Raw genomic sequence first — 27,183 nt, forward strand, 5'->3', positions numbered from 1 at the left:
CTTTAATCCTTCGTGTAAAAATCATTGAAATGGCCCTGGAGAGTGGATATCCCTTGATCAATACAAAGATCAATATCCTATTCATATTCCAGAGTGTGGTTGTTGTGCTCAGATGAAGATGCTGTGCTGAATAAGCAAACAAACATTCCATGGTGCATCTTTAATGAGATTTTGTTCTTGAAGAGTGTAATTACAATTGGTTTCTGGGTCAAGGTAAACCGCTGTCTTTCCTTCTGAGCACACACACACACATGCATACAGATTAGTTGTTCTCACTCTGAGGACACACTTGCAGTGGACAAAATGACTCTGCATTGTAAACATCCATGTGTGTCCACCACATTTACACAGATGAAGGCGCTGGCAATTAATGGAGTCTCTTGGCGTGGGTTGTGGGTGCGGGAAGGGGGGGGGGTATCGCAGAGAAGAGTAAATAGCCCCATGAAACTCTTCTTGCAGTAGACCTTCGATGAAGGCCAGCGCTGAGGTGACGCATTGCTATGCACACTGCGCCCCTTGGTTTTTAATTAACTGAAACTGCATTGGAACGCGGTGTGCATTCAGACCCAGGCCCAGCCACATCCCCTCGCCTCCTCCTCTGTCATCGGGGCAAGAATGATGCAATTTGTGCAATTTTATGATCCACTGAATGCAATTACTGGACCTGTCAGTGTTTTGGGCATCTTTTGTTTGTGATGTATGCTCTGTGCAGACTCAGCCCCTGATAGACTGTTTACATACTCTGTCTCTCTGCCACGCTCACGCTGGCTCAGACATGTGCTGATGCATACACTGTAGGTGATTATGAGTGTGGTAAATATTAGCTGTGTATGGAAATATATTCCATGTACCGTGCAAGCTGGCAGTGTTTATGTCTTGATGATGAGTTACTGACTCTGTATTCATGTGAGTAGTGACGGTGCTGGTGGCAGTGGAGCAGATACAGGATCATTTATAGTTAAAAACAGCTTTTATTTATAACCACCAACCACCTCCTACAGCAGCAGTTCTATCTGGACAGCAGGGCTGGGTGAAGCCTGTGGCAAGACTGAGTTGTTGGCCCCTGGTCCACCAGGATCCAACCAGTGCCTCCATGCTGGAACACTACCTGTCCCAGGTTTGTTGTGGGTCAGTTAGTTTGTGGTGAAAACTCCACCAAAATGTGGATTAAACACATATTTATTAGCGGTTCCTTGTTCTCATTGACCCAGACTGTATAAAAACTGTTGTTATATGATGATGCCATATTTATTATTACCCAAGCTTTGTTCAAATCAGTCTTTAAAAGGCCATTTATTGAGAACATTTCAGGGTCATTTATCAATCACCGGCTCAATCAGCTAATGCTCTGCGACAGGCCTCCATCAAGCCTCCACCCATCTCATTAAAGGCAGCCACCGTAGGACACTTTGCTTTGAGGCCGCAGGATAAAAGTTCCTCTGAACCTCAGCATCCCCCATACCCGCTAAACGGTTCTTCGACGTTGCTATGGAAAGTGTTTGATGGGCAGGAGTGTAAGGGAGCCATCCTTCTAACACACACACACACACACACACACACTGTCACTCAATCCCAGGAGGAGAGTGACGGGATTAAATGTGAGAGCAAACTTTCCCAGCTGAATCCAATATCTGCAAGCGTAGCAGATGGAGGAAGGGAGGTGGAGGTGGAGGGTGGTGGGAGGCCACGGTTGTGTTTTCTATAATTCCTCTTTCGCTCACTTTCACACAATCTGAGGTGTGAGCGCACTTGGAAACAGAGTGGGCCGAGGCAGCTGCCAAGGGCTTCTGCCATTTTATATCCACACTTCCTTCTCCCTCTCTCTGTCTCTCTCTCTCTCTCTCTCTCTCTCTCTCTCTCTCTCTCTCTCTCTCTCTCTCTGGGTAGATGGAAACAAGCCAAGGTGAGAGAGAAAATGGGATAATGAGGAGGTGGGAAGTGGAAATAGCCTGTTACTGTCCGTCTGAGAAAGAGAGAAACAAAGAGAGGGACACTTACAGAAAGAGCTAATCAGAGTGAGGAAAGGCCCATTTACATCTGAGGTGAACATTAGACTCTAAGGATCAGACGTAGCTGTTTTATTTTACTCCCGTCATATCTGTCTGTCTGAATGATGTTTGTACTCTTTAATATTCACAGTAAACACCACGTCTTATTTGCTGTCTGTTCACTAACATCCTGAGTATCCATCACTATCCGAGCTGTCTGTTCCATTTGCATGTTTTCTCATTCACTGTGTTTGTACCTTGTTTTTGAAGCTGCAGTATGCAGCATTGTGCGCTGTGATTGATAAGCTGACAAATCACTATGGACCTGCTAAACCATTGTCTTCCTAATGCTGCTGCTCATCTGTGTTTCTACCTTAGGTCTGATTTATCTTAACAGGTTTTCTGAGACTGTCCTCACAAAGAAGGCAGCGTTTATCATTTGTTCAAACACTTGTGTTTGTGTTTTATTGATTAGAGGCTGTGTAAATAATGACAGTTGTGTCTGAGAAGCTAAGGTGGATGTAGCATCACGTTGTTGGGGCAGACGGTGTCTAGCTTTGACAGCAAACATCATATCCCACCTCCGTCCATCAGTAATTGTTGGTGTTGGCATACACCAACATACACCTATTTACTCATCCAGTACACACGGCCTGCATTAACATTGATTTGGAGTGGTGTTTGTGTCCATCTGCTGAATGTATGTCCAATATTCCCTCTCCTTTTAACTGTTTTGGTCTCCAACAACTGCAGAGGGAAATATCTGGCTCTGTCGCAGCTAAATTCTCCAGTATGTTCTACAGAGAGTTGTTAACTTTGTCTCTCAGCTGTTTGGTTGTGTAAAGGTTGTGTAAAGGTTGTGTGCAGTTGGAAGCTTTTTGCTGAAAAAGGTCTGAGGCAGTTTGTGCTGATGAGGGCAGTGAGAGTGAACCCAATCAGGAAAGTTTTGGGTCGTAAAGAACAAAACAACGACCTGAAGGACAGTAACAGCTGAGGGGAACTGCAGCTTGGTGATAAGTCTCTGTGAGTCCATCGCTACTGTTCAGGGAATTGTCCTCTGTCTCCAAGTTGTGTCCATTAGAGCACTGCGCAAGTCAGAGACACTGCAGCTGAAGGCTCTGGGTATTTTACCCACCCTGTATCCTTACAGACTCTATTAAACTACCAATGTTCAAAATGAACTGAATGATTTAGATTGTTTATACATGATGATTCTTCACACAAGCAATTTAGACATTTACATGACTTGTTGCATCGTCCAGTTTGACATTTTCAGACCTAAACCAAAGGGCTTTATTGTTGTGTAGGTTCCACTGTTGTCTTAACAGTTTCCCACCAGTATAATGTCTCAGTTCCCAGCCACATGTGTGGGGGTGGAGGTATTAAGTAACAAGGTAATGGAGTGGGGGGTGGGTATAGAAGCATTGGTGACTTTACCTGTGTATCAGGGCTGGTTGAGTGTGTATACATATTACACAGCTGTTAACGGCACTCTGTGGGTTTGCATTAGAATTGGGCTTCATTAGAGTAAAAGTAAAGGTCATCTAACATCATCGTTCCAGTCAGAGCAGCAGATCGTCCTCACTGTGAGAATCACTTCACTAAATGGCCTTTAGCTCTTCAGATGAGTGTGGAGAACAAGGGAATAAAAGACTTAAAACTCTTTTAAATTATTTTAATTTGAAAAGCCCTCACAGGTGTGTTTTAGAGAATGGAAATGATATTAAGGAAAAGGAAGCATGAATGTCATCTGTGTCGTACACTGTGTGGGTGTTCATTCATGAGAGAAAAGAAAGGGGCAGAGCTACAGTGACTGATTCTTTCTGAAGACCTTTAAATTAAGGGCCGATCAGGTAGCGAGGGATGTAAGCAGGATGTAAAGACGGTGGCGTGCAGCTGTCGGCTTCCTGTTTCCCCCTGGAGGACACGACTCTGTGAGCCAGGCGACCCAGGCAGGAGATAATAGGACACTCAGAGAGGAGAGGCTGTTGTTGACGTGAAAGGCGACTGTTTGCAGAGGAAACATGATCTTTTCCCCGCTGCAGTTTTTGTTAACCTTTATTGAACTTGACAGAGTTTGGCCACTTTTACAGCAAAGCTCTGCTTCACACTCTCATACCTGGGCTACTATCCACTACTGGCAACTGAGAATGAATCTGTTCTTTAATAAAACTAAGAATCAAATTAGAAAGCAAAGGAAAAACAAGTGTAACAGATGAAATAATAAGAATAAGAGTCTACAGCCCTGCTTAGAGCTAAATTCAAACTCCAGCATGCTAACGTGCTCACAGTGACATGCTGGTGATTAACATGTTCACCATTGTTAGTGTATTAGCAGGCTAACATTTGGAACAGCTTAGGCTGATGGAAATGTCAAATGTCTTTAAATAAATTTGACTAATTAACATTAGTTGTTGAAAATATTCTATGCATAATAATTTTGTAGTACTTTAAATCTGGTAAAACGTCTGTGTGGTTCGCTGCAGTGAAACAGTTCATGGGCATTTTGTGTCCCAGAAGCGCAACAGGGCAGAGCATCTTAACTCTAACTGAAAGTCTTGCTTTTGCTGCTCTCCAGTGGTTTAACTTCTCAGGGAAAAGCAGGAATCCTTTTAGTTACTCAGTCAAACACAGGAACAGTGTAAAAAAACAAAAAAAAAAATCAAAAATGAAAAACAGTTTGCTGCACATCAAAACTCAGCTCTAGGCTCAGTTGAACATTTGGCATGTATTTCATCAGGCTTGCTAATCAAGTAGAAGACAGATCACCTTTTTATTGGTGCACTATAAAAGAATTTGCCTCAATAATTATTTCTTAATTATAATGAACAATAATTGATCAGAGTAATTATTTAAAACAGTCGTTCCTTAATAGTATGATAAAAATTAATGAGGTCATTTATAGATGGTAAAATGCAACATGTAGCTGCTTTAAGCGATAATGTGAGGCTCATTAGGATGAGGAGGAAATCCAGTAATTGATATTCTGCTCTGAGGAGAAAAGCTGAGTTCACGTAAGGTTTAAAAACTGAAATAGAATCTGAGAGAATGTAGAAAAGGGTTGCTGGTGAATCCCCCTGTCAGCTTGCTGCGTTAACGTTCACATTTATTACAAACCTGAAGTGTTAAAATGCCACAGAGCTTATTGTGTGACCTTGACAATAAAAGTGAAAAAACAAGCCCGAAATTCTGCAGACAGTATGAGCGTGAGCATGTTAGGAAAAGAGGCTCAAACTTCCAACGGCTGAACTTGAATTACATGCAAGCCAACAGCTATGGCCTGTCAGCTTTGTTGTGTTTGTTCAGTGGCTCAGTGCGAGGGGGAATCAGGGAGGGACGGTCACAGACCATCCTCTGTGAAATGTGTGGGTGTGTCCAGTAGTATAGAGAGAGAGAGTGTGTGTGTGTGTGTGTGTGTGTGTGTGTGTGTGTGTGTGTGTGTGTGTGTGTGTGTGTGTGTGTGTGTGTGGTGTCATGTCAGCAGCCCTTGAGAGCTACTGGTTGTGGCCATTGCTCAGACAGCCAGAGTCTGAATAAAGTCAAACCCACTCTGAGAAGAAGCAAACACACACACATAGACACACACACACACAGTGGCTGGTCTGCATGATGCCCAGGGTAAGGGCACCACAACAAACGCGTCAGACCCTGGAGAGCCGACGCAGGCGGGCTGCAGCGGCGCTGACACAGGAGAATGTAATGTGTTTTGATAGACGCTCAGGGCTAAATAGGAAAGAAAGGCAGTGGGTGGGAAACAGTGCGACCGCAGTGAGCTTGTTGGCTAGTTTTAGGAGAACAGTTGTCTGTTTGGCTTTCTGTCAATGGAGTTGGCTCACATGCACCTCAGCAGTCCGATTTCATGGGGTAACCAGCTGAAAGGAACCGTAAATAAGATATTTATTGAACCTGCGAGCATAATATATCCGTAGGAGAGTGACAGGATTAATAATCAATACTTCACCACCAGGAGGTAGATAATTAGTGTGTGCTGCCCGGCAACTTCAAAATCCAATGGCTACCAAACAGGGATCTATGAAAAGAAGTAACAGTCCAATTCATTTCCTTTCACAGCATCTGTGTGTGATTGTGGTGAATTCAGTGCTGTTTCTGCAGACGGCTTTTAAAAGTCTCATGTCTGAGCTTCTCATCAGTCTATGAGCACATCAAAGAGGCAGAAGCCTGCTCTCTTTGACAAAAATAAAATGAGGATGACATTTACAAATGGAGGCACTATCAAGGTTTATATGTTAGAATGAAGAGAGTGGAGAACAGTGGACTTCAGTAAATGCATATTAAACACTATATGAAAGTGGTTGACAGAACAAATACCATATTGACTACCATATTGACATATTGGCTTCACGATTTTGTCTGTCATAGTTCAATCAGACTGAACTCTACATAGACATGAATGGGAAGTGAAATTCAGCCTGACTGCACTGTTAGGAGTCGTGGGTTCATAAAGAGAAACCAGTGAAGGGGTGGCCTACTTGAAAACCCATTTGAATGCCAAAGAAGAAGAACTGAGGTTTGACACTGACACACTCAAACTTGCCGGTGTCTCATAGACAACTGCACTGACGCACAGGGTTTTCAGCTGACTCCAGTGTCAGCCCATTCATAGCAACATTAGACGCTTTGAGCTTTGACGTGGAAGCAGAGGCATGACACTGACGTCCTGTACAGGTGAGGTATTCAACCCACCACCCTGAAGTTTATTTTCTCACTAAACATTTCACTTTCAAGGTTTTCTTTTAATGATATCCTCATAGCTCTGCAACAGAAAAACACAGAGACCATCACAGGCTGGCCCTGCAACCAAACAAGTCACCAATAAGGCCTGTTACTTCTGCTTTGAGATTGCCATCTAAAATGCTTACACACACACACACACACACACACATTGGGAGCGATGACAGAATCTCCTCCTGGCTTCCAGCAGCGCACCTCCTGCTGCGATGCAAGTAATTAGACGACCTTCCCCGTGGTCGAGGCTGTTACAGTGAAACATGACAAACAAGTGCCAGTTTTAAAACACCAGCCACTGGTTCTTACAACAGTGTGGGAGTTTTCAGGGATTAGACCGAGGTCTGTGGGGACTGCGCCATTATGTTGCCCCAGAGTTGTGCAAGTTCATTATTCTAAAAAAAAAAAAAAAAAACTAGAATAAGAGGAAAGCACTTGCTCACTTAGTTCTACTCCAGCCCCCCCTCAGCACGATTAACAATGTCTGTCCTACTGGCTCTGCTTGTATATACAAATCAATCATTTCATTATGTGCCAACACAGCTCCGAGTGGGTGGGAGCTAATGCCGGAGGTGAGACGTGTACCTGTTCATTTCACAAACTCGCTGTGCTTTTGGCCAGTGGCTACAAACTGCAGTTGATATTGACCATTTACTAAAGCATACCAGACATATTTAGACTAGAGTTTCTACCTCCCAGATATCCAGTGGGTTTTAGCTCCTTTCTATTTGGCGTGAAAATGTTATCCTAGCAAAGCAATCCCACAAGTAAACTTCAGCCAGAGTGCCTCTGTGAGGCTGTTCGGGAAGTGTTGTCAAATACTCCTATACTGTCTATTTATCTACACTTTATCCTGCAGTGACAGACATTGTACTCGGCAGCGTTGGGGCAGAAAATTTAACGTGTGCCAAGGTGCTTTGTTGTGCTGCTTTGCATATGAACTGTATTTCAATGAGCAACACAAAATCATTTATTTAGCGTAAATAAATCAACTGAAGGAGGTTACAGCTGTGTTGACTAATACATGCATCCAGCCTGAATATCCATCTTCATGGGTGCAAGGCTTGTCTTGCATGTGAAATGTGTGTTGCTGCTGAGAGGGTGCTTCATGTGGATGCTAATGAAGAGTATCTACAAATAACTCAGGGACAAAGATGCTCTGAAGGCAGGCATAGTCTTGTTGTTGCTGCAGACCTTCGTAGTTGGAGACAAAGCTCCAAGCAAAACAACATGAGAAGCTGAGAGAAAATGTGAGGGGTTAAGTAAAGCGAGGGTTAATAACAAAGACTAGCTCCGTTGCAAGCAACAAGAAATTAGTAAACAAGACTGAGTATCTGCAGCCATGCTAGCAGCCCTGTGAGGCTGTGCTTAGGCACAACAGTGCTCTGAGCTAAACGGCAACACATAGTTTTGTGTGTTAAAATACATTAATACAAAAAAAAAACATTTACTAATTAGCACTGAACACGGACTACAGCTGTGACTGCTGGGAATGCCATTTGTTTAGTAGATGTTAGGTCATAAACCAAAGTAATGGATCAACAAATAATTAAAATTTATTCAAGTGAGGAGGTGTGTACCAAATTTCCTGCCCTACAAAGGCCAATCGCAGTACCTAACTACGCGGACTGCAGATTCTGCACTTTATCTGTTTATTGCTTTGTACTGCTCTCTGACTTGGTAATGTGTGTGTGCTGAGGCAGCCTGCCTTAGAAAGACAGAGACAGCAACTACTTAGTTAAAGTGAGGGGGCTATATCAAGTGAAAGCTAGCTTACTATCATATAGGCTAACAAAAACAAAAGGTGTCATTAATACACAAAAGACGCTGATTGTGGTCAGAGTACGACACCATGAAGGGACTTTAGGGGATTATCCCCATTTGTATAATTCATTGCATCAAAATGAGAAAAACACAAATTGTTGGATAGAGATTGAGGAGGCAGTGGGCTGTGTGATGGAAATCTTGTGAGTTGCTGAGAGAGGTGTCAGGAGGCCCAGATTTCTTCAGCTGAAACACTTACTGAAGCTCCATGGTGGAGAGTAGAGGTAACACCAGCAGAGTGAACACTGTGTAATGCCACCCAGTTCTGAGGGCTGTCCTCCTCTCAGGGTGGAGTTAACACTTTGTCATTCACGTGTGACGGTTCTGTCGGGGACCAACTCCTAAACAATGCAATGAAGGGCCCTCGTACCACCGTGCCGTGACTACTCCCTTCCTCTACCAGAGTCACAGTCCCTGGTATCATTATGACCTTAGTTGCTATGGTGACTGCCACTGGGGGACTGAAAGAGTTTGACACTATCAGTGTTTTCACAGCTGTCCTGGAGACAGACAGTGAACTATTGTTTTTAGGGCCTACTTCTAAGTCCTATGAGCCAAATGCTAACTAAAGACCTGCAGAAGGAAAAACGCTGTCACTGGCTGCAGCCTGGAGGGAACTTTTGTTCTCTCTGGCTGCAGCTGTTCAGAAAAGGATAAACACTTTTGCCTATAAATGTTCCTTTTAAGCACTCTGAACCCTTTACTGACTCCACACCCACTCAGTGTGGACAAGGAGAAAACATTTGGCATGTATTCTTATTTTCAAATTAATTACTTTTATATTTAAGACATGTCTAAAGTAACTTATGAAGTCCATAAGTGTGTGAACACATAAGAGATCCATGTTTCTTCTCTTTGATGAAACCAACAGTCCATGTAAATTTAGCCATTTTGCTTTGATTACATTTCACTTGATGATTCCCTCCTCTGCCCGGGGGGGGGCTCAGAGTGGCCAGTATGATGATGAGCTAATATTTGTTGACTGATTGGAGAATTTCATTCATCAGGTCGTTTCCATTCATTCTCCGTGAGCAGGCAGCAGCTGTTGAGGCCGTGTATTAAAATTCTGTGCTGCTCTGAGTGCTTACTGACACGATTATTCCACATAAAGAGGAAATGGCCTCATAAACTAACTTTATTTCAGGGTCTATAAAACTGCTGGCCTGTGGGACTGTGTCTGATGAACAGCACCGTTAACTTAAGGAGCAGCCAGGTGCACCTTGAACTGTCTCTGTCATCAGCTCTGCAGCCCTGGGCTCACGGATGGACCGATAAATTTACCCGACTGTGCTGAACCTGTCCGCTGCATTGATCCCTTCGTCCGTCACGTGGTGGCTGTGGCTGTGTTTTGTTAGTCCCTGTGGTGTGGTTTGATTAGCTGCTAATGACAGTGGTTGAAACAGTGCTCACCTCCCGGACAGGTTAAAGGCCTGGAACCTGAACACCTTGTCCTTGTCCCTGTCCTTCTCTTACTGCAACACAACATCCTTTACAGGGTTTGTGTCTTGTTTTTGGTTTGTTACACACAAACACAGGACCTTTCAAATGCCAAAAATAACTTAGCTGCAGGAGGCTAATTAGCAGGTTTATGAGCATAAATTGATGCACCCTGATTGCTTAGTTCGTTCTTCTCATCACTGAGGTGAATGCAGAGTTTTCCAGGAAGACTCCAGCTAGTTAATGATTTTATTACAAGACACTCACTGTCCTTTATCAGGACTTTCAACCACATCTCATATTCTTCATCAGGTGCTGTGCAGGTGCAAGAGTGAAATCGTGTGTTTCAGTGAAAGGTGAGGACTCATTTTTGCCTGTAGTCATGCCACGCTGGCATTTAAGCTCACTGAGTGGTCAGTTTGACTACTGAGCTGTCTGACGAACGTACTGTTCCCATCGTGTGTTCTCTTGGTTTGCAACAGCTTTTTCTGGGCTTCAGAAATAAAGGGGAAGGTGCATATGGATCTGTATTTGCCTAAAACATCTGATTCAAGAGTAGGCTTTTTAAGAAGAGGTTTAATTACTTTAATTACCCTAAAAGCCTGCAGTACTTAACCTGTTAATAAAGATAAACTGATCAGATGTAATATAGAAGTGTTAATTAAAGGTAAAGGAACAGGGTCTAAAAGAGAAGTTGATGTTTTAGATGGTGAAACTGTTGAAGTTATCTCAGACAGACCTGTAGGACAGAAGCTGAGACAGACTCAGACATTACAGTGGATTTCCGAGGACACTGAGCTGGGCAATACATCTCTGACAGTTGTGGGAAGGAAGTGATGATGATTTGTTTCCCTAATAGTTACGGTTTTATTTGTAAAGAAGCTCATGAAGTCATTACTACTGAGAGTTAAAGGGTAAGATGGCTCAACAGATCTGTGACTCTCTGTCAGCCAGAGCTGAAAAGAAACCTGGGCTTGTTCTTCTTTTCTCTTCTTCTTTTCCTCTACTCATAATAAATAAAAGGAGCTTCAGAGAGCTTACAGAGGGCTTTCTTATATGTTATTAGATTATCTTTCCAGGCTAGGTGAAATTCCTCTTTCTAACTTCAGTGATGTCTGCTTTAAAGCAGGCATTTGTGAATTGCACCTCGGAGCCTTCTCTGATTCACTGCCTGCTCTTTCAGACAGTGTCGAGTGTCGTACGCCGTCAGGCTGCAGTACTATCAGCACAGTCATCAACCTGCGTGGGAGTCAGGTTAAGATAGCTGTGCTCCATTGTATTGACACATAGCATCGCAGTGAGTGGGTTCATTTACATTTTGAGAAAAGCCACTTATAGTCTAATAGTGAATTAAATGTACAACTAAGGCTGTCGCTGTCAGCGTCTACAGGAATGCTGAAATCATCCACTATGATAAACAGTAACTGCTTTTTACTTTTTTTCCAGCATATGTGTCAAAGAGTCAGGTTTTCAATGTCCAAGGTTGATTAAGAAGCTGGAGTGGAAGCTGGACCCCTCATCCTCGGCCTGTGCTTTGAGGAATGTGAGAATTAACACGAGTAGGAGGTGTTGATTCATTTAGACTGAAGGCCACACTTGTGCTTTATCTACATATATACATGATTGATCCTCTAAGTCAAATAGGTTTTAAAGGTGGAATGGCTAGATGGTGAACTAAAAGGTTCCTCTCCGCTGATACTCGACCCTGATTACTCGTCTGTGTTTCAACATGGAACAGTAAAGCTGTGAGACCGTGGGGCTGCTGTCACATACCACAGGCGGCACTCACAGTCCTAATGATCGTGATTCAGAGCTTTCTCTGCAGTGACTGATAACAGCTTTTCATACATTTTATTTCTTACTATGCAAACACAATCGCTCCAGTAAGTTAACACAGAGCTGAAGCCTCTTTAAAGCTACAATACACATGGGAATGTTGTGCTGCTTTTATCAGCGCTGTGCTGATGCTGTATGTGTTTGGCTCAGTACAGTAAAAATGCCCTCTCATGTGTTGTTGTTACAGTAAACCATAGCAAACCGGAGGCTGAATACTCTGGTATCTCTTCCCACCCACCTACACCTTCTTCCCTGTATAAGCCTCCGCTCAGAATTAGAGCACTTTTTTTGTGATTTATGGGCAAATTGCACTTTAGTCTACCTTCTGAATTTACGCTGATAGCTCTTGGGACCTATTCAATTCAGGATGGAGAGGGGGGGGAAAAAAAGCCCTGGCTGCTCCTTTCCCATTACATGGTAAATCTCCAGAGAATGAGGCAGAGGTGTGCGAGTCAGCAGAAATCCCAATCTTCTGAAAGCAGCAATTTATATGCACATGGTTTCTGTATCATAGAGTAATAAAAAAGCTGATTAGGTGACTTTTTCACTTTTAATTGCCACTTGAATGGGCCTATTTGCCTAACGGACCTACTGTGCCTGTGTCTGTGTTCAGACCATATGGAGGGGCATGACTTTGATAATGAGGATATATAGAGAATCCGGGTTTCTCGGTGGAGTAAGAGTGTAATGGGAAAACAGCGGGTAAGAGCAGAATAATTGTAGCTTACTCCAAAGTTTATTTCCTCCCTAAGATGAAATTAACCATGCAGAGCCAACATCTAATTTCTGATACAACTGAATAAGCCGGTAGTGTCAGTTTTGTCAGGCTCGGTATTTGGTTCATTGATCAGCAGTATCCCATTGATTTTCAATAAGAAAACCATTCAGTGCCACAGTATACCTGTGCTGTAGTCCATAGGCTGATGCTAAGCATCACAACCCCAAGCCAAGAGGTTTGCTGAAAGGAATACTCCACCACAAATTCAGATGTTTGCGTTAATCCACCACATTTAATGTTATTTACATTTTAAGCATTATTCTGTTATTTCTGTGCATTTGCTGAGAGAGTTTAGTTTGCCCTCGTTGACAAAATCACTTCCGTGCAATCAGAGTGACACAGCTTCAGAAACAGATGTGGCTCTGAGATGTCTATTCTCAGCGCAGCAACCCCGACAACTCACTTTGCACTTCTTTATCTAAATAAACCTCCCACCTGTTTGTTCATCTCCTCCCACCTGTGCACTGTGCGCGCTGCACTCGGCACCAAAATACATAAACAGGCAAAACATATTTCAAGGTCAGGGAATGGTTGAGCCTCTTCTTGTACCAGTCGTTATAATCGGTAACCAGAGGCCTCTGTCTCTGGCTTTTGCTCCGCTGTCTCACTCGTTCGCTCTCACCAAAATAACCCGTTAGCTGTTGCATCCAAATAACAATCGGCAAGCCAAGTAATTCACAAAAGGTTCCAGCATAATATTTCCATGAGCATTTTGGGAAAGCTTAGCCTTTCTGACCTGTCAAATGAAGTGCTGTCGTTCACATCACGCACGCTAACACCTGCCATACCAGCAGCCAGAAAACAAGCCGTTCTCTGCTCTGCTAGCATGTAGATGCATTAATGTTGACTACTGAGGTAGTTTCATGATGAAATGTCCACAATGCTGGACAAACACTACGTTGTGTAAAAAACTGCACATTGCTGCCTTGTCGCATTGGTTGTGCCTCTGAGGCTCTGGGTTGCTGGGAAACTGAGGGGGTCCATGCCTCTTTCTAGGGTCTCTGACCTCCTGAAAAAAAACAAGGCGAATATCCAGAAAAGCTGACTGCTTAAAGTCTTCAGGGGCAGGATCAGACAGGAGGCCAGTTGGTGTGAAGTCAGGCCAGGGGCTGGCAGGCCCGGGGCTGGCCGACAAACTGACTGGAGGCTGATGATTCCAGACATGGCAGCAGGTAAACAAACCCAAGTCTAACTGTCTGTGGTGCAGGATGGAAGTTAGCCAACTGGCAACTGGAAGGCAGGCTGGAGGCTAGCCGACTGGGAGCCATGCAGCATGACCGTGCAGGTGTTAGAGGACAAACCTGATGTGGAATGGAGCTGTAGGAGAACTTCCACCTGTACAAGGCTACCTCTCGGGCGAATTCAGGGTCCCGCTTCCAAACGTTTGCCAGTGACTCCAGGAAGCCTGGCTCCTCAATAAGAAAAGTGTCTTTGGACTCTCCACAGTCCTCCCACGTAAATGGCAGGCTGGCTTGACTTGGCTTGTTGCCCTCTGTGAAATGTTTGCTGAGTCTGCAGTACCATAGTATGAAAAATTATACTGCACAGCAAAAGATCAGGCAGCTTTGTTCATAGTACAAAAAAAGGCATGTCTTTAAGAGGGGAGTTTGTCCTCAATGATATTTGCCTGCAGCACTAAAGTGTAATATAGGAGACAATCCCACTTTGGGCAGATTCAAAGCAAAACTGTAGACATAATGGGATATTTCTGCCAAAGGCTTCTCTGCTTTCCTTTTAAGCTTGGAAATAAACAACAGCAATCCTAATTTCATCTAGCCTCTCATATCTGCCCTTGAGCCTTCACTGTGTTGAGACAAATCTCCGCATATGTGCTTGTGTTGCTTTTCATTCATGTCTCCTAGCTAAGAGCAAAGCCAGGGAAGAGAGCAGGCAAAAAAAATATATATATATACAGCTTCATTATGAAAGCCAAACCTGCCTCCTTTCTCTTTAAACTCTCATCTATCAGGAGTGTTATTATGCTTATTTTTCATGTTAAGTCAAAAAGGATTATTTTCAATAAACTGACTAAATAAATGAAATTTAAATAGTCAAGTCACTGCTAGTTGATGAGAAATGCATGTTGGGATATTTTTCTACCCCAAGTGCACACACATCAGGTCCTACAGTATGTTCAATAAAACAGGTTGAGTGTTTGGCTATATGTAGACTTTGTACAGACAGATTTCCCTTGGACTGAGCCAGGTTTTATGCTAAGCTAAGCTAACTGGCTTGCTTTAGCTATATATTTACTGTGCAGAAATATGTGAGTGGTATCGATCTTCTTTTGGCATCAAAGGGAATAAGCATCTTTCCCAAAATGTCTTACTATTCCTTTAAGTTGAATGAGGCCCATTGGATGAGAAAGATGCTGGTGAAGTAGCCAGCAGCACTGCAGTCACAGCCTGCAGTGCTCAGCCTGGCCTGAGCAGCATGCCAGGCTCAGAGAGCTGTCATCTGACCTTAATCGCAGCCACAGTGGTTATAATCAGATCTTATTGGAATGTCCCCATGCAAAGCCAGCAGCCGTGATTGATGGCCAGACATCGATTCCATAACCTTTCCTAAACTATCACGGCAACAGAGAGGATAGTGTCTGTCTTCTCTCTTGCTCTCTCACTCTTTCTTTCTCCTATCAGTTGTCACTATAATGAGCAGCAGGATTTTTTTTTTTTTGTTTTGGTGTGGTGGGGTGGCGGGGGGCAGCGTGTCAGAGTCCAGCTGTGGGCGCACGGAGCTGGGATGAACTGCAGTTGATTAGCCGAGCAACCGTCTCAGACAGCTCAGCCACAGCACGGGCTGTGCTTTGATACTGGATGACAGCAAAGTAAATGTCTGCCCAGATAATGAGGTGGCCTCGACACGCCCTGCGTGTCAGCACTCTACCAATCAATGCACAGGAGTAAGCAGCCAATAACGCTGAGCTTGTGTATGTGTGTGTGTGTGCATGGATGTGTGCATGTGGCATATTTTAAACCAATGTCAAAAGAAACAGGACAATTCACAGTGGTTCTCTGTGCCAGTGGGGAGAGAGACCACTTCAGATGGTTTCCAACCAGACTGGAAAGGCTGGTAGGTAGCTGGAGGTTAGAGGAGCAGGCTTATGACTGGATGGTTGCCAGTTCTGCTCCCAGATCAACTGGAAAAGTCGGGATAGCAGAAAAACCAACCCTTACAGCTACTGTTGAGTCATCCTTAAAGTAACAAGCTGCAACTGTTTCATAGAAATCTGCTTTGCTCCCAGATGATATAACACAACTCCTACCCTGTTTATGAAAACTTTTCTACTCATTATGAAGAATCTCTCGCACAGGAAGTTATGTGCTTTCTTTGTGATAAATAAAAGAGAAAAAAAAACAACAGACAGATGACATGAACAGCATAGTAAGGAAACGAACCAGCTCAGAAGACGCTGTCCTGAAAATGGACCTGATGGTCTCCAGGGTAAAACTATAGTAGGCATCAACGTCTCCTTTTCATGATTAGAAACACTTCAAAACAAGACATGACTCATGAGCAGTTCTGTTGTATCTGCTTTTCTTCCCCATTGAAAGGTCTTGCTATCCTTTATCCTAGAGCTCCACTAAATGGAAAACATTTCTTTAGCTTGAATGCTCCAGAAGGGCCATCTGTAACAAACAACAAATATAATATTCATATTCCTTCCACTAATAAAACAGAACTACTACCATGGTCTCTTTATCCAGTGCCATGAAGATGATTCAGAGGCTGAATGTATTGCATTAATTACCATGGCCTCAGAGATGATAAGATATTAAATTTTGATAATAGAAGACCTAGACCACTCAAAAGACTTGCCCTCTCCTTTTGAGGGGTTAATATTAAATATATTTCAATGTTACATCATTTTTATTTAGTTTTTTTTCTTTCTTTCTTTCTTTATATTGCTGGAAGGTAACAGTATTAATAGGCCTTTGAAGACTGGGAAGAGTGTTTTGTACCATTTAACCCTGGACCTTTAAATAGAGTTTCAGTAAAAAGGATGCAGTAAATAAAATACTTAATCTCTGAGCTGCTTGGAAGGAAGCCTTCAGACTGTGGCCAACAATAATGAACTGAGCCTTCAACTGACAAATCAATACAGCATATTGCTTTTCTAAATGATAAATGGACAGTAGCTGTTGAGAAAGAGAGAGAAACAGAGACAGGAATAGAGAGCGCTCTTTGGTTTTACACCAGGTGTTTTTTATTTGTTTGTATGTACATATTCATATCACAGCCAGGTTTTGGGAGTTTATGCTAATGTCATGGATAAAAACATCCCCCAAATGAATTAACGTCATGCTCCTTTTCGTTATGTTTTGGTCTCCACCAACTCATGAGAAAAACATTTGGCTTTTTATGCTCCACTATGTTCACCAGCTAGTCGCTAACTTCATCTCTTTGTTGTTTGGTGCTGGTTTGGCAGGTTTGGCAGAGCTTTTTCACTGAAAACAGGCTGAGGAAAACAGAGAGAGTGAACCAAAAACAGTAAGGAATATAAAAAATTCATAAACATTCATAGAACTAAAGGGAAACGTAGGGTGATGATGATTCTCTGCGGGTTTATTCATACTTTTTTTTTTCTTCCATTGTTGATATGAAGTATATAATAGTGCAGCTATTTTCTTCCATAGTCAGGTGACAGTGGCTGCAGGTTTACCACCCCAGTGCATGCTGGAAGTCACAGGCTGATGACGCTAACATAAAGACGTCATCAGCTGAAAGCAAAGAAGCAATTCTATCTTTACATCCTCAGGAACAGAACAGCATGTATTGATGTTATTTCAGTGTAAGGCAAACCCAGCTCCTCCCTGCCCAGCCTGTCTCCTCATTAGTAGAAATTAGTAGATGCCCAACTGGTCCCAGAAGTCACATATATGGTTTCTGGTTCCCACTTGTGCGTGCGAACGCACTGTCAGGTTCATGACCAGCCAGCCGCTGGTGTCAGAATAGCGCGGCCAAACAGGCAGACGCTGCTCCCGGCAAAAAGTTGTCTGCCGGACTCGTGAGGAAGGGTCACCAGTGTGGGCGAAGGCGCCCCAGTAGCACAGCATCCGATTGGACAGCAGCTTCTCCGGTGGCGACAGGGTGAAGTTGGCCACAGAGGCAGAGTCAAAGAGGAAGGGCAGCTCGGCCCCATGGCAGGCGTGCTGGTAACAGAAAGTTAGACCTGACCACACGCGGGGGTCTGATGCCACGTGGTCGAACACGTACATCCACACCTCGCTGCCCACAGCTGTGCCAGCACGCGCCGACCTCCTGGATGGACACAGGAACACATAGTCGGTGACGATCTGAGAACAGAAAGTAAAGAGAAAATCAGATCATTTGGCCAGTAGGTCAGTCCGTCACTCTCCAGACTGAAATATCAACAACTATTGGACCGATTGCCATGAAATTCATGTTCCGCAGAGGATGAATACTATTGACTGTAGTGATCCCACAACTTTTCATCTAGCTAAACAAGCTGCTTTGCGAGTTGTTGAATGATTCAGTATTGTTGAAAGTTTATACTTTACAGTGTATCTTCTAGTCTCTGCAGTGTTTCTGTGTTAAGGAGAATGAATAAAACTAATTAGCGTAGCATCTAGCAGATGCAAGCAGAGCAGCAAAAAAAAAAAAAAGGACTATTGTTCCCTGTCGGCTAAAAGGAAGCAAAAGAAAAGGAAGGTAGACCGTCTTCTTTTGCCTGTTACCTGGAAACCGGTGTGTCATTTTTAAGCAGCGCACAACCTGCGCCCACACATCTGACACCTGAAAACAAACAGGCTGACTGTACGAAGCTGATGGACACACACACACACACACACACATCCACTTCTTCGTATCTTCACACATATATTTGTCTGTTTCAAATAGGTGCATGCACAAATGTATTAATCCACAACAAGCACAGAGTGTACCCCAACACTGATATTCATGACTCACGTACACACACATCCAAGTGGGCACAAGCACAGGTAGAAATTACGTTACGCAACGTCTTTTCGTATTCAAGTACAGTGCTCTGGAAATAAACTTCCTCTGCTCTCTCTTATCTACACGCTCTCCCATTTTCTGTCCTTCATCTCTACATCTTTTCAAACTGCTTTTCTCTTAGTTTGCCCCTCTGCTTTGGTTAATAGCTGCCTACCTTTTTATGCCTCATTTTTCTTTTCCATTACTTACTGTGGTAAAACCAACAGTCTGAAAAAGTTAGCACCTTCTAGTCGTAGGTGTCTGTGTGGCGAGGAGTTCTACAGCTGAAACATCATATGGTTTTAACATTGCTTTTGTTGCTGCGCTCACCTCTTTACCTGTGTCAGTGTCAGACAGTCCCGCTCATGTACAACGTGCCACGCACACGCACCTGTTACAAAAGTGACTTTAACAAATGCAACTGCCCTCCAGTGACAATATATAAAAAAAAAACTGAGCTGTAGTCGGACGGAGGCAGAGGGTGAAAGTGCTAAATATTTACCACGGGGAATGAACAAAGAACAGCAGCTACGCAAACGACAGAACAATGAGGGCCTTCTGTGCCGCAGATGGGAGAGAATAAAACCAAACAACAGTCATTCTCGCCGCTTTATCAGAAACTGTAATAAATAGGTCTGTTTGGACCTAATCAAGCACGATGCCTGATCCATTTGATCCAGAGGCTGAACAAGAAAAGGCACAGTGTAATACCTTGCCTATTGAAGTCTGTATAAACTGTATCTCAAACTAACTTTCAGTTGACCACGACAGCTCATCTATAAGCTGGGAAACTGTAGTGGTGACCTTCTTCCAGATTGTTCATGGTCTTCCACTGTGGATGGAACCAGTGGCCGCTTTTATCACATGACCACATTTCCTTACTTTGGTTAAGCAATGACAGCTGAGCAAATTCCATTCACTGATGAAGACCATGAGATGTGGTTGAAATTCAGTAAACAACTGGCAAGTGGACCTTGAGTTAAAGTGATTTTAAAGTGATTTTGATGTTAAATGTAATCAAAGGCAAATAATGAAAGCACAATTATATTGTGTATACTTCTTCTGCTCACAGCGGAACACTAACTCCACCGCTGTGGTGGGAGGGCCACAGAGAGACATGTGTTACACTGTCATACACTGTGTCACCAGCTGCACCCTGTCACGTGTGAGCAATGAGCTTCACAGGAGGTTGAATCTATCTTCCCCAGCTCCAGCCTTCGCTGTGCTGTCACCCCGACCAGACAGTAAGAGCTGCTGCTGCTATAGAAACAATGACATGAACTGATTTTCTACATGTGCACACAGCCAGTCGTGTTCACTGGAACACAATAACACACCGGGGGAACACGCCACTACCGTGAATTGAAACAATGGATCTTTACCCACACAAGGTTAATTGTTTCTTGTTTTGGTGTTGTACAGCTGAAATATCTAAACAGCTTCTCTGCAGACTGCTGCCTGCTGCTGGATAGAGGTGAAAATAATCTGATTCCATTCAGCTCAGCTCAAAGGTGTGTAGTCACTGGATATGTGGTTCATTCACCATTATTCAAATGTGCTTCAGTAAGTGAACACATCACCGTTCATACCACTGCGATGTCCTGCTCTGATTTAGACCATCATCAGTTCAGTAGTACTGTTGCTGGTTGAAGCAGCTGCCCTGAAGCTCAGCACAAAACCTGGTCTATACAAACACTGTATACAAGGTTAACATCTCAGCAGGCAGGTGATAGCAGCAGTTATCACATCATGATAGTTTCTGTGGTTTTTTCCAGTCGTTTAATCTTTTACCTTGGAAGAAATGTTCCAGTAAGTAGAGCTAGAGCTCTGCTGATAAAAGCTGCTGATTTGGTTGTTGACAGTGGTGATTCAGTGTAGTAAGTTCAGAGTTTTAGTGTTAATCATTTCTTTATACATGTTTCTACTGATCTCCTCTACTGCTGGAAGCAAGGTTGAGACAGTGGGACTGAACCAAAACTGTAAACTTGGGTGGTAAATCCAAACCAGCTAACTAAAAGATGCTAAATCAGACCTGAGAGCAGCTTCAGAGTCAGGAGTTCGTTCTCTGAGGGTTTGTCACATCCCTCAATAGTTATTAGACCCATTGGTCATAAATATTGATGAGCGCAGCTTTAAACAGGTTAAAATGATTATTAAATTATTAATACTGCTGTTCAAAATTATAGTCGGTTGCCAGATTATTCCGTACACCGATCTTGAATGTTTTTCTGTTGTTGATCAAATTGCTTTCGACTTTAAAGTGGCTGTAGTTTGTGTTGCTTTTGAATTGTATTACATTACAGTGAGAGGTGTTTCTAATATTGACTCTGCCCTCATTAATACAAACACAGTGCCAAGTACCCCCCCCCCCCCCCCCCCGCCCCCCCGGTGAGTTTCTCCCTCTGCCAGCCCTCTCTGTCTGGTACTTCATCTGCTATTCCTTGGCTGATCTCTCCTGTCACTGTAGATGCTCATGAGAGACGAGTAGCTTTCTTACTGGGAGCAGTCAGGCTCCCTGACTCCAGGTGGTCCACATGTTTCACACATACAAATGAGGTCTGTCATGGCCTGAGAGACGGACCAAGAGAGACTGGAATTATAGCTCCCTCTGTAGGCAAATGATGTGATGTGTTTTTGAAGACCACAAGCTGACGGACTGAGCTGTTGACTCTCATGCTGGATAGCAACATCCACAAATATGTAGACCTTCAAGTCCTTTCCTTAATTGGCATGAAATCTGTTGGGTTTTTTTTTCAGCTAACGAATCACAGCAGCAAAAGAGAGAACAATTGTTTACAATTCCCCATCAGGCTCATTAGATGTGGAGAGGCTGGAGAGAGCACAGGAGGCAGCTGGGTCTTCATCACTCACACCAAGCTCCGGCTGAGCGGGACATCGATCCGTGCATGACCACCCTCCTCACACGGCCATTGAATGGGTGGTTGTTGATGCATGTGTGTGTGTGTGTGTCTGAGCCTGAGTGTTCACTTTACAGTCTGAGAGCATGAGAAAAATATGGAAACGAAACAAATCTCTTCTTATGCAGGTTACAGTCTAACTGTAGCTGCTTCACTGTTTCTGAACACAGAGAGTGAAATAATTCTGGAGAGACGTTCCACATATTTGAAATTATGTTTTAAATGTAAGCCATGTGGAAACTGGTCGACAGCTTCCTGACAGCCACTAGACAGCGAATGATGAGGGGGACAAAGCCGCTTCAAATGGAATAATATTAATTAAATGCAATTTGCCTGTAGCTCGCTTCAGTAACTTTGCCTTCTATGCACTGAACGTTTTTCCCATGAGCCTCACATTAAACTAGACTGTCCTGTAGCAGAGGACATACAGACTCTTAAGTGACTTTAGAAAACTACCATTTAGCCAGGGTTTAAATAAAATATAGTATGTTTGAGGAGAGGGGCTGGGGCTGTGCTTTTAATAAATAAGGAACTACTTATTTACAAAAGCAACAATTATAATTTTGGAAACTGTAAATTTCTTTTTATTGTTGGGAGGAAAAACTGAGGATATTTTCCTCAGTTTCCCAGCAGGACTACGAGTCTACAGCCATGCTCTGTGGCATTTGCGCTGACCCTGCTCGTCCTCTGGAGAAGTGCTCTTTATAAAAGAGATGCAGGAGGTGTGTGTGTGTGTGTGTGTGTGTGTGTGTGTGTGTGTGTGTGTGTGCATGTATATGTGTGTGGAGAGGCAAGCTACCATCTCCTTACTGCACTGTGGACTGTGACTGAATACTAAATATGTGTCACCTCCTGACCCCCCTGGAGCTCCCTGAGGCTGCTACCTTGCACTTTGCATTCACAAGCCTGCAGGAGACTTTTCCTCTATTATTGTCTATAATATACTTTGGTTTCTTTTATTAGAAAACCCCACACTGTAGAAATTCTTATGCAGCGGAGATCAAACTTCATGCTTCTTTTTTTTTTTTCAGAAACACTGATGATAGAAATGCTGAATGAGCGATTGCAGTGAGCTACAGAAGCTAGTGGAGAATGAGCTCCTCTTACCTGAGCTAGCATATCCCTGCGGTCAGCATCCCTGTACAGGGGCAGGTACTTGTGCAGGATCCTCAGAGCGTGTTGTTTAAAGATGGCTGTAATGTACACAGTGCTCTCCACTGCTGAGACTGGCTTATTGAAGACACCATACACAAAGATCACCCCCTCCTCAGAGGTCGTACCTGCAGGAAAGAAAACAGAGTGTCAGTCCAAACAAGCACAGATACCTCCATGTTGCCTGTAGCCTTCCTGTTTCTCATTCACACAACTGCTCTGTTGTTTGATTGTCCTTTAAAGTTTAAAAATCCCTCTTTCATGTCTTACTTCTTTCTGGCTGTGGGCGATTTTTCACGCCAGCCTTCACCTTCACTCACTAGGCAGCTTAGTTTCTAAGACGGCATATTTTTCTGCTTTTTCTCTTTCAGCTTTTGCTATAATTTGGGGAGTTTTGGCATTGAAACGTGCTATAACGAGAACAAAAGGGAGTCCAGCAGAAAGAAACAGCTGAGAGACCGGCTGTACAGGCTGGAGGTGACTCTTGAAGCACAGTGACGCCAGAATGAACTGATGTTAATGGTAATTTGCGTAAAATCAGACATGAGGACAGATTAAGTCATTTTAAGAGGGACATCTGCTGCTGTTACTTCTCTGTTTGCAGATCCTGGCCCACGTTAGGCCAGGAAGCACAGCTGATTCGAGATCCTGTGGTATATTCAGTAAAATTACTACTGTCAAAGTGTACTTTAAGTATACGTCATCACTGTGCAGCAAAATGACTCCTGTCAGGGGTGTAAGTGTGTCATTTACATTATTGTTATGAATACATGAATGTGTAAGGAGCATTTTAATGTTGTCACCCTGAGGCCCTAGTCTGAATATCTTTAAAGGAAGAGAACAACATGGCTTAACAAGATAAACCAGATATAACATGCTAATCAATGAGCTTTAGATGTGCCTTTGTGTTAGCCCAGCTGGCCTTTTCACCCTGTCTCCAGTCTTTATGTTCAGATAAGCTAACAGGCTGCTGCCTGTAGCCTTGTACACTGTTTGACAAACAGATTGCTGGAGTGATATTGATCTTCTCGTCTAACTCACGGGAGAATGAATAAGCATCCCAAAATGTTAAATTATTCCTTCAACATTTCAGTTGATATTATGCTTCCACAGTGCATATTCCTGAAGAATTTATCTTTTAACCATCAAATAGGAGTGTAGGGGCTCTGATTCAGGGTCTGCAACTCACTTTGGCCCTTGGGGTGCATTATCAGTTTAACCTGGCCCTGACTGTTGAGTGGCTTGCTCTATAGCAAATCAGTACAAAAACAGTTACATCCCACCTCTGTGTCTGAGGCTGCTTCATACCAGTACTCTGGGTCTTACCCAACATCAGCGGCTTCTCTTTCTGCCAGTGGCCCTTCTGGAAGGCAGTGACAGCCTGTTCTTTTATTAAATCCCCATCGATGTACGGGCCCCACGTCTCAAACACCTCCAGGAACCTGAACGGGTTCACAATCTTGGAACCTGGGATCAAAAACGCCTCAGTCAGATCAATAATACAGTCTGATTTTTATTAGATTAGATGGAGTTAAACATGAGCACTTTCTGATTAGATTCGTTGGCTTTTTTTTTTAAGCCAGAGGAGCTGGAATGTGTAGTCACCAGTGTCTTTTCCTTCCAGACTTTTGGGCCTGAAAGTGAGTTCAGACAGGCGGAAAAGCAGCAGCTGACGACGCAATCACTGAGTCAGTGATAGCGATCAATAACCCTGTCAACCCGGCAGATATATTACAGTCATTTTGTGCTGTGAGGCTGTAAAATCCCTCTAATTGCCCCTTTAGAGGCTCAGCGCTCCTTCTTTCTTTTCATGATTTTGTTTTCCAATATGCCACAGCTCAGGATAAAAATATTGTTTTTCATCATCTTTTTCAGATAAACATACTACACCCTGCCTTCTTATGCAACCTTGTGGGCAGCCCCGAGAGTTGCTCTAAATTTGGGGGAGCGTAGGCCTGTGTTTGTGGCGTCCTACTTGTTTTCATTTGGGCGGTCAGGACGGCCTGTGGAGTGAGAGACAGCAGGCAGACGATGTCGCTCACAGAGCAGTTCGTCTGCTTAGCAAAGTTCTTTCCCAGCTTCAGGGCGTCGTGTCTGAGAACGAAACGCAGAGATACAAAACTGCAGCTCAGGCTCAGAAGTTTTCTCTAAGCATTCTGGGAACATCAGAAGCTTTGAATCATTTAAGAGCTCAAGGAAAAGGAGTAAAAACATGTATCATCAGGTCAGAATTCTGTGGTTAGTCAAATTCAAGTTAATGCATCTTCCCAGATTATTTGTTGACCTGAGACAGTGAAGGATTAGAAACATATCAGGGACCAGTGTGGACAGTATGGGGTTCCTCACCTGGTCTTCAGAGGGATTGAGAAGGGCAGGCTCTGCAGGACAGCTTGTTTAAACAGAGGCTTACTGCTCTGGATCATCAGGTGAAGACTCACTGACTGAGCACCTGCACTCTCTCCAAATATTGTCACCTGGCAAACAACACAACACAGAGACCATTAAAAGTCACAATGGCCAACTGCGTTTTGGCAGTTAGAGCTGCTGTTTTTATAATTCAGCTGTCTATGGTGTAAGTTATCAGATGAGATAAAGCAGCAAACCCTCACATTTCAGAGGATGGAACTGGGAAATGTTGAAAAATGACCAATGAACTGATAACAGTAGTTGTTAAATAGTTCTTGTTGTTTTTGTTCTTGAAAAATTAATTATTACCGGAGATTTCAATATTTTAAAAAGAGCACAATGACGTTGCAGGTAGAAAAGTGAATACTGTGCTTCAAAAAGTATAGTGAATATGATGTGTTGTAGCTCTAGATCACATGTCTGTGAGTGTGTGTATCTGCCCTCTTGCCTTGCTGGGATCTCCTCCAAACACAGCGATGTTCCGCTGGACCCAAAGAAGAGCTGCCTGCTGGTCCAAGATCCCATAATTGCCCGAGGCTGAGGTGTGAGGGTCTTTTCCCGACACGAGGAACCCGAACGCACCTTGAATCACGCACCAGCTCACATGATCAGCAGCACATAATTGACTCCAGCAAGACATTCATTTCCTCCAAGTTCCAAATTACTGTTCAAATATCACGGCTACTGTTTTCAGTCCTGCAGGAAAGCAGGGTAATTACCAGCAGCCTCGGCCATTTAAAATAAGGACTCGCACACACAGACACACACACTCGACAAAAACACTTCATTATTATAACTAAGTGATTAATGTCTTCCATGAGATGCCTGCTCGTTGCTGTTACCAACTGAAGTTCTTCCATAAAAGGACATAATAACACTAAATACCCAGATAACGTCTGTCTGTGACTGTCTCCCTGTGCAGGTCATTACACTGGAACAGGCCCATTATAAACTGAGATACCACCCCAGTTTCTTACCCAGTCTGTACTCCATGCTTACAACAAGAGTGCGGGTGAAGTTACTGATGAAGCGTCCATCATACAGCGGTTTGGAGGCAGATCCAGCGATAAAATCCCCTCCGTGGATCCACACCATGACAGGCAGCGGGCTCCTCAGGGGGGAGCTGAAGTTCACATCCAGGGGGACAAAGATGTGGAGGTAGAGACAGTCCTCGCTGACCTTTTTGGAACATTACCCAACACTTCTTTCAGTTTGAGCCCACTAAAATCAATATTTTATCCAGTTATAGTGTTAAGTGTCAAGAAGCAGCATTTAGACCTTACTTAATACAAATAATCAGTAATAATAATCGGAGCTTGGACTCACGGCACCTATATTTCCTGGCTACATCCTTACAATGTGCATGTGAGCCACACAATGTGGAAGCAAACTGGACTGAGACAAAGACTGAAAGTTACTCTCAAAAATATTGATTATCTACAGTATCTTTGACTTTGACAACGATCATATAACCAAAGCTCTAATCTTGGCCTTTTCCTGTCGGTCGTCTTTAATGATGCAACTTATTTTACTGATACTGTGAGTCACCAAAAACAAAAATTCAAACATGTTATTACATCCTAAAGTGAAATATGAGCACAACATGCAAATAAGTGAGAAGCTGTGTTGTTCCTTACTGTCCGAGGACACTCCTCAGTGATAGGTCCGCTGCAGGCCTGCATACATGCTGCCCTGGGGAAGGAAGCATCGTAAACCCCCGGCCAAGGACTCACAGGTCTGGGGGGCTTCCAGCGGTAAGCCCCAACAGGGGGGTCTGCATACGGTATCCCATAGAATATATGGGCCTTGTCCACCGTAATCCCCTTGATCTGACCATCTTTGGTTAACACCACAGGTCCAGGAGCCCCATTTGTATCCTCATTGACTGGCTCGTCCTTGGTTTGCTCTGTGACTGAGGGGACCTCCAGGCGTCCCAGCTCCTTGAGGGAGTTTATCTCGAAGTGTCGGTTGTTGATGAACGGCTCGTCTCTCACCAGCAGCCCCGGGTAGATACTTCTCAGAAAGCTGACAAGGTCGATGTCATCATCATTTTTCGTCTCCTCTCCAGAGGCCGGCACTAAACTTAGTGTGCACAGCAGCAGCAAACAGTGCCAACTCTCCATATTGTGTTAGAATA

The 27,183-nt window shown here is 43.6% G+C and overlaps 2 protein-coding genes across 3 annotated transcripts in view; one reads left to right on the top strand and one right to left on the bottom strand.

The window, feature by feature from the left end:
- The window catches only part of krr1 (KRR1 small subunit processome component homolog), a 73,345-nt gene that overhangs the window by 30,376 nt on the left and 15,786 nt on the right, over window positions 1-27,183 (top strand). For both annotated transcript variants that reach the window (XM_041030177.1, XM_041030178.1), the window contains exon 3: window positions 25,969-26,204. The gene's annotated coding sequence lies outside the window, so the exon portion shown is untranslated. The remainder of the gene's footprint in view (window positions 1-25,968; window positions 26,205-27,183) is intronic.
- Window positions 17,423-27,169, bottom strand: LOC121176178 (cAMP-regulated D2 protein). The gene is made up of 8 exons (XM_041030180.1): window positions 26,684-27,169; window positions 26,024-26,225; window positions 25,495-25,628; window positions 24,987-25,114; window positions 24,616-24,734; window positions 23,967-24,107; window positions 22,596-22,768; window positions 17,423-17,906 (listed from the first exon to the last, which is right to left on the bottom strand). The coding sequence occupies exons 1-8, from the start codon at window positions 27,167-27,169 to the stop codon at window positions 17,454-17,456; spliced, it is 1,836 nt and encodes a 611-aa protein (XP_040886114.1). The 3' UTR covers window positions 17,423-17,453.

Source organism: Toxotes jaculatrix, chromosome 22, assembly GCF_017976425.1.
Source record: "Toxotes jaculatrix isolate fToxJac2 chromosome 22, fToxJac2.pri, whole genome shotgun sequence".
Lineage (NCBI taxonomy): Eukaryota > Metazoa > Chordata > Actinopteri > Toxotidae > Toxotes > Toxotes jaculatrix.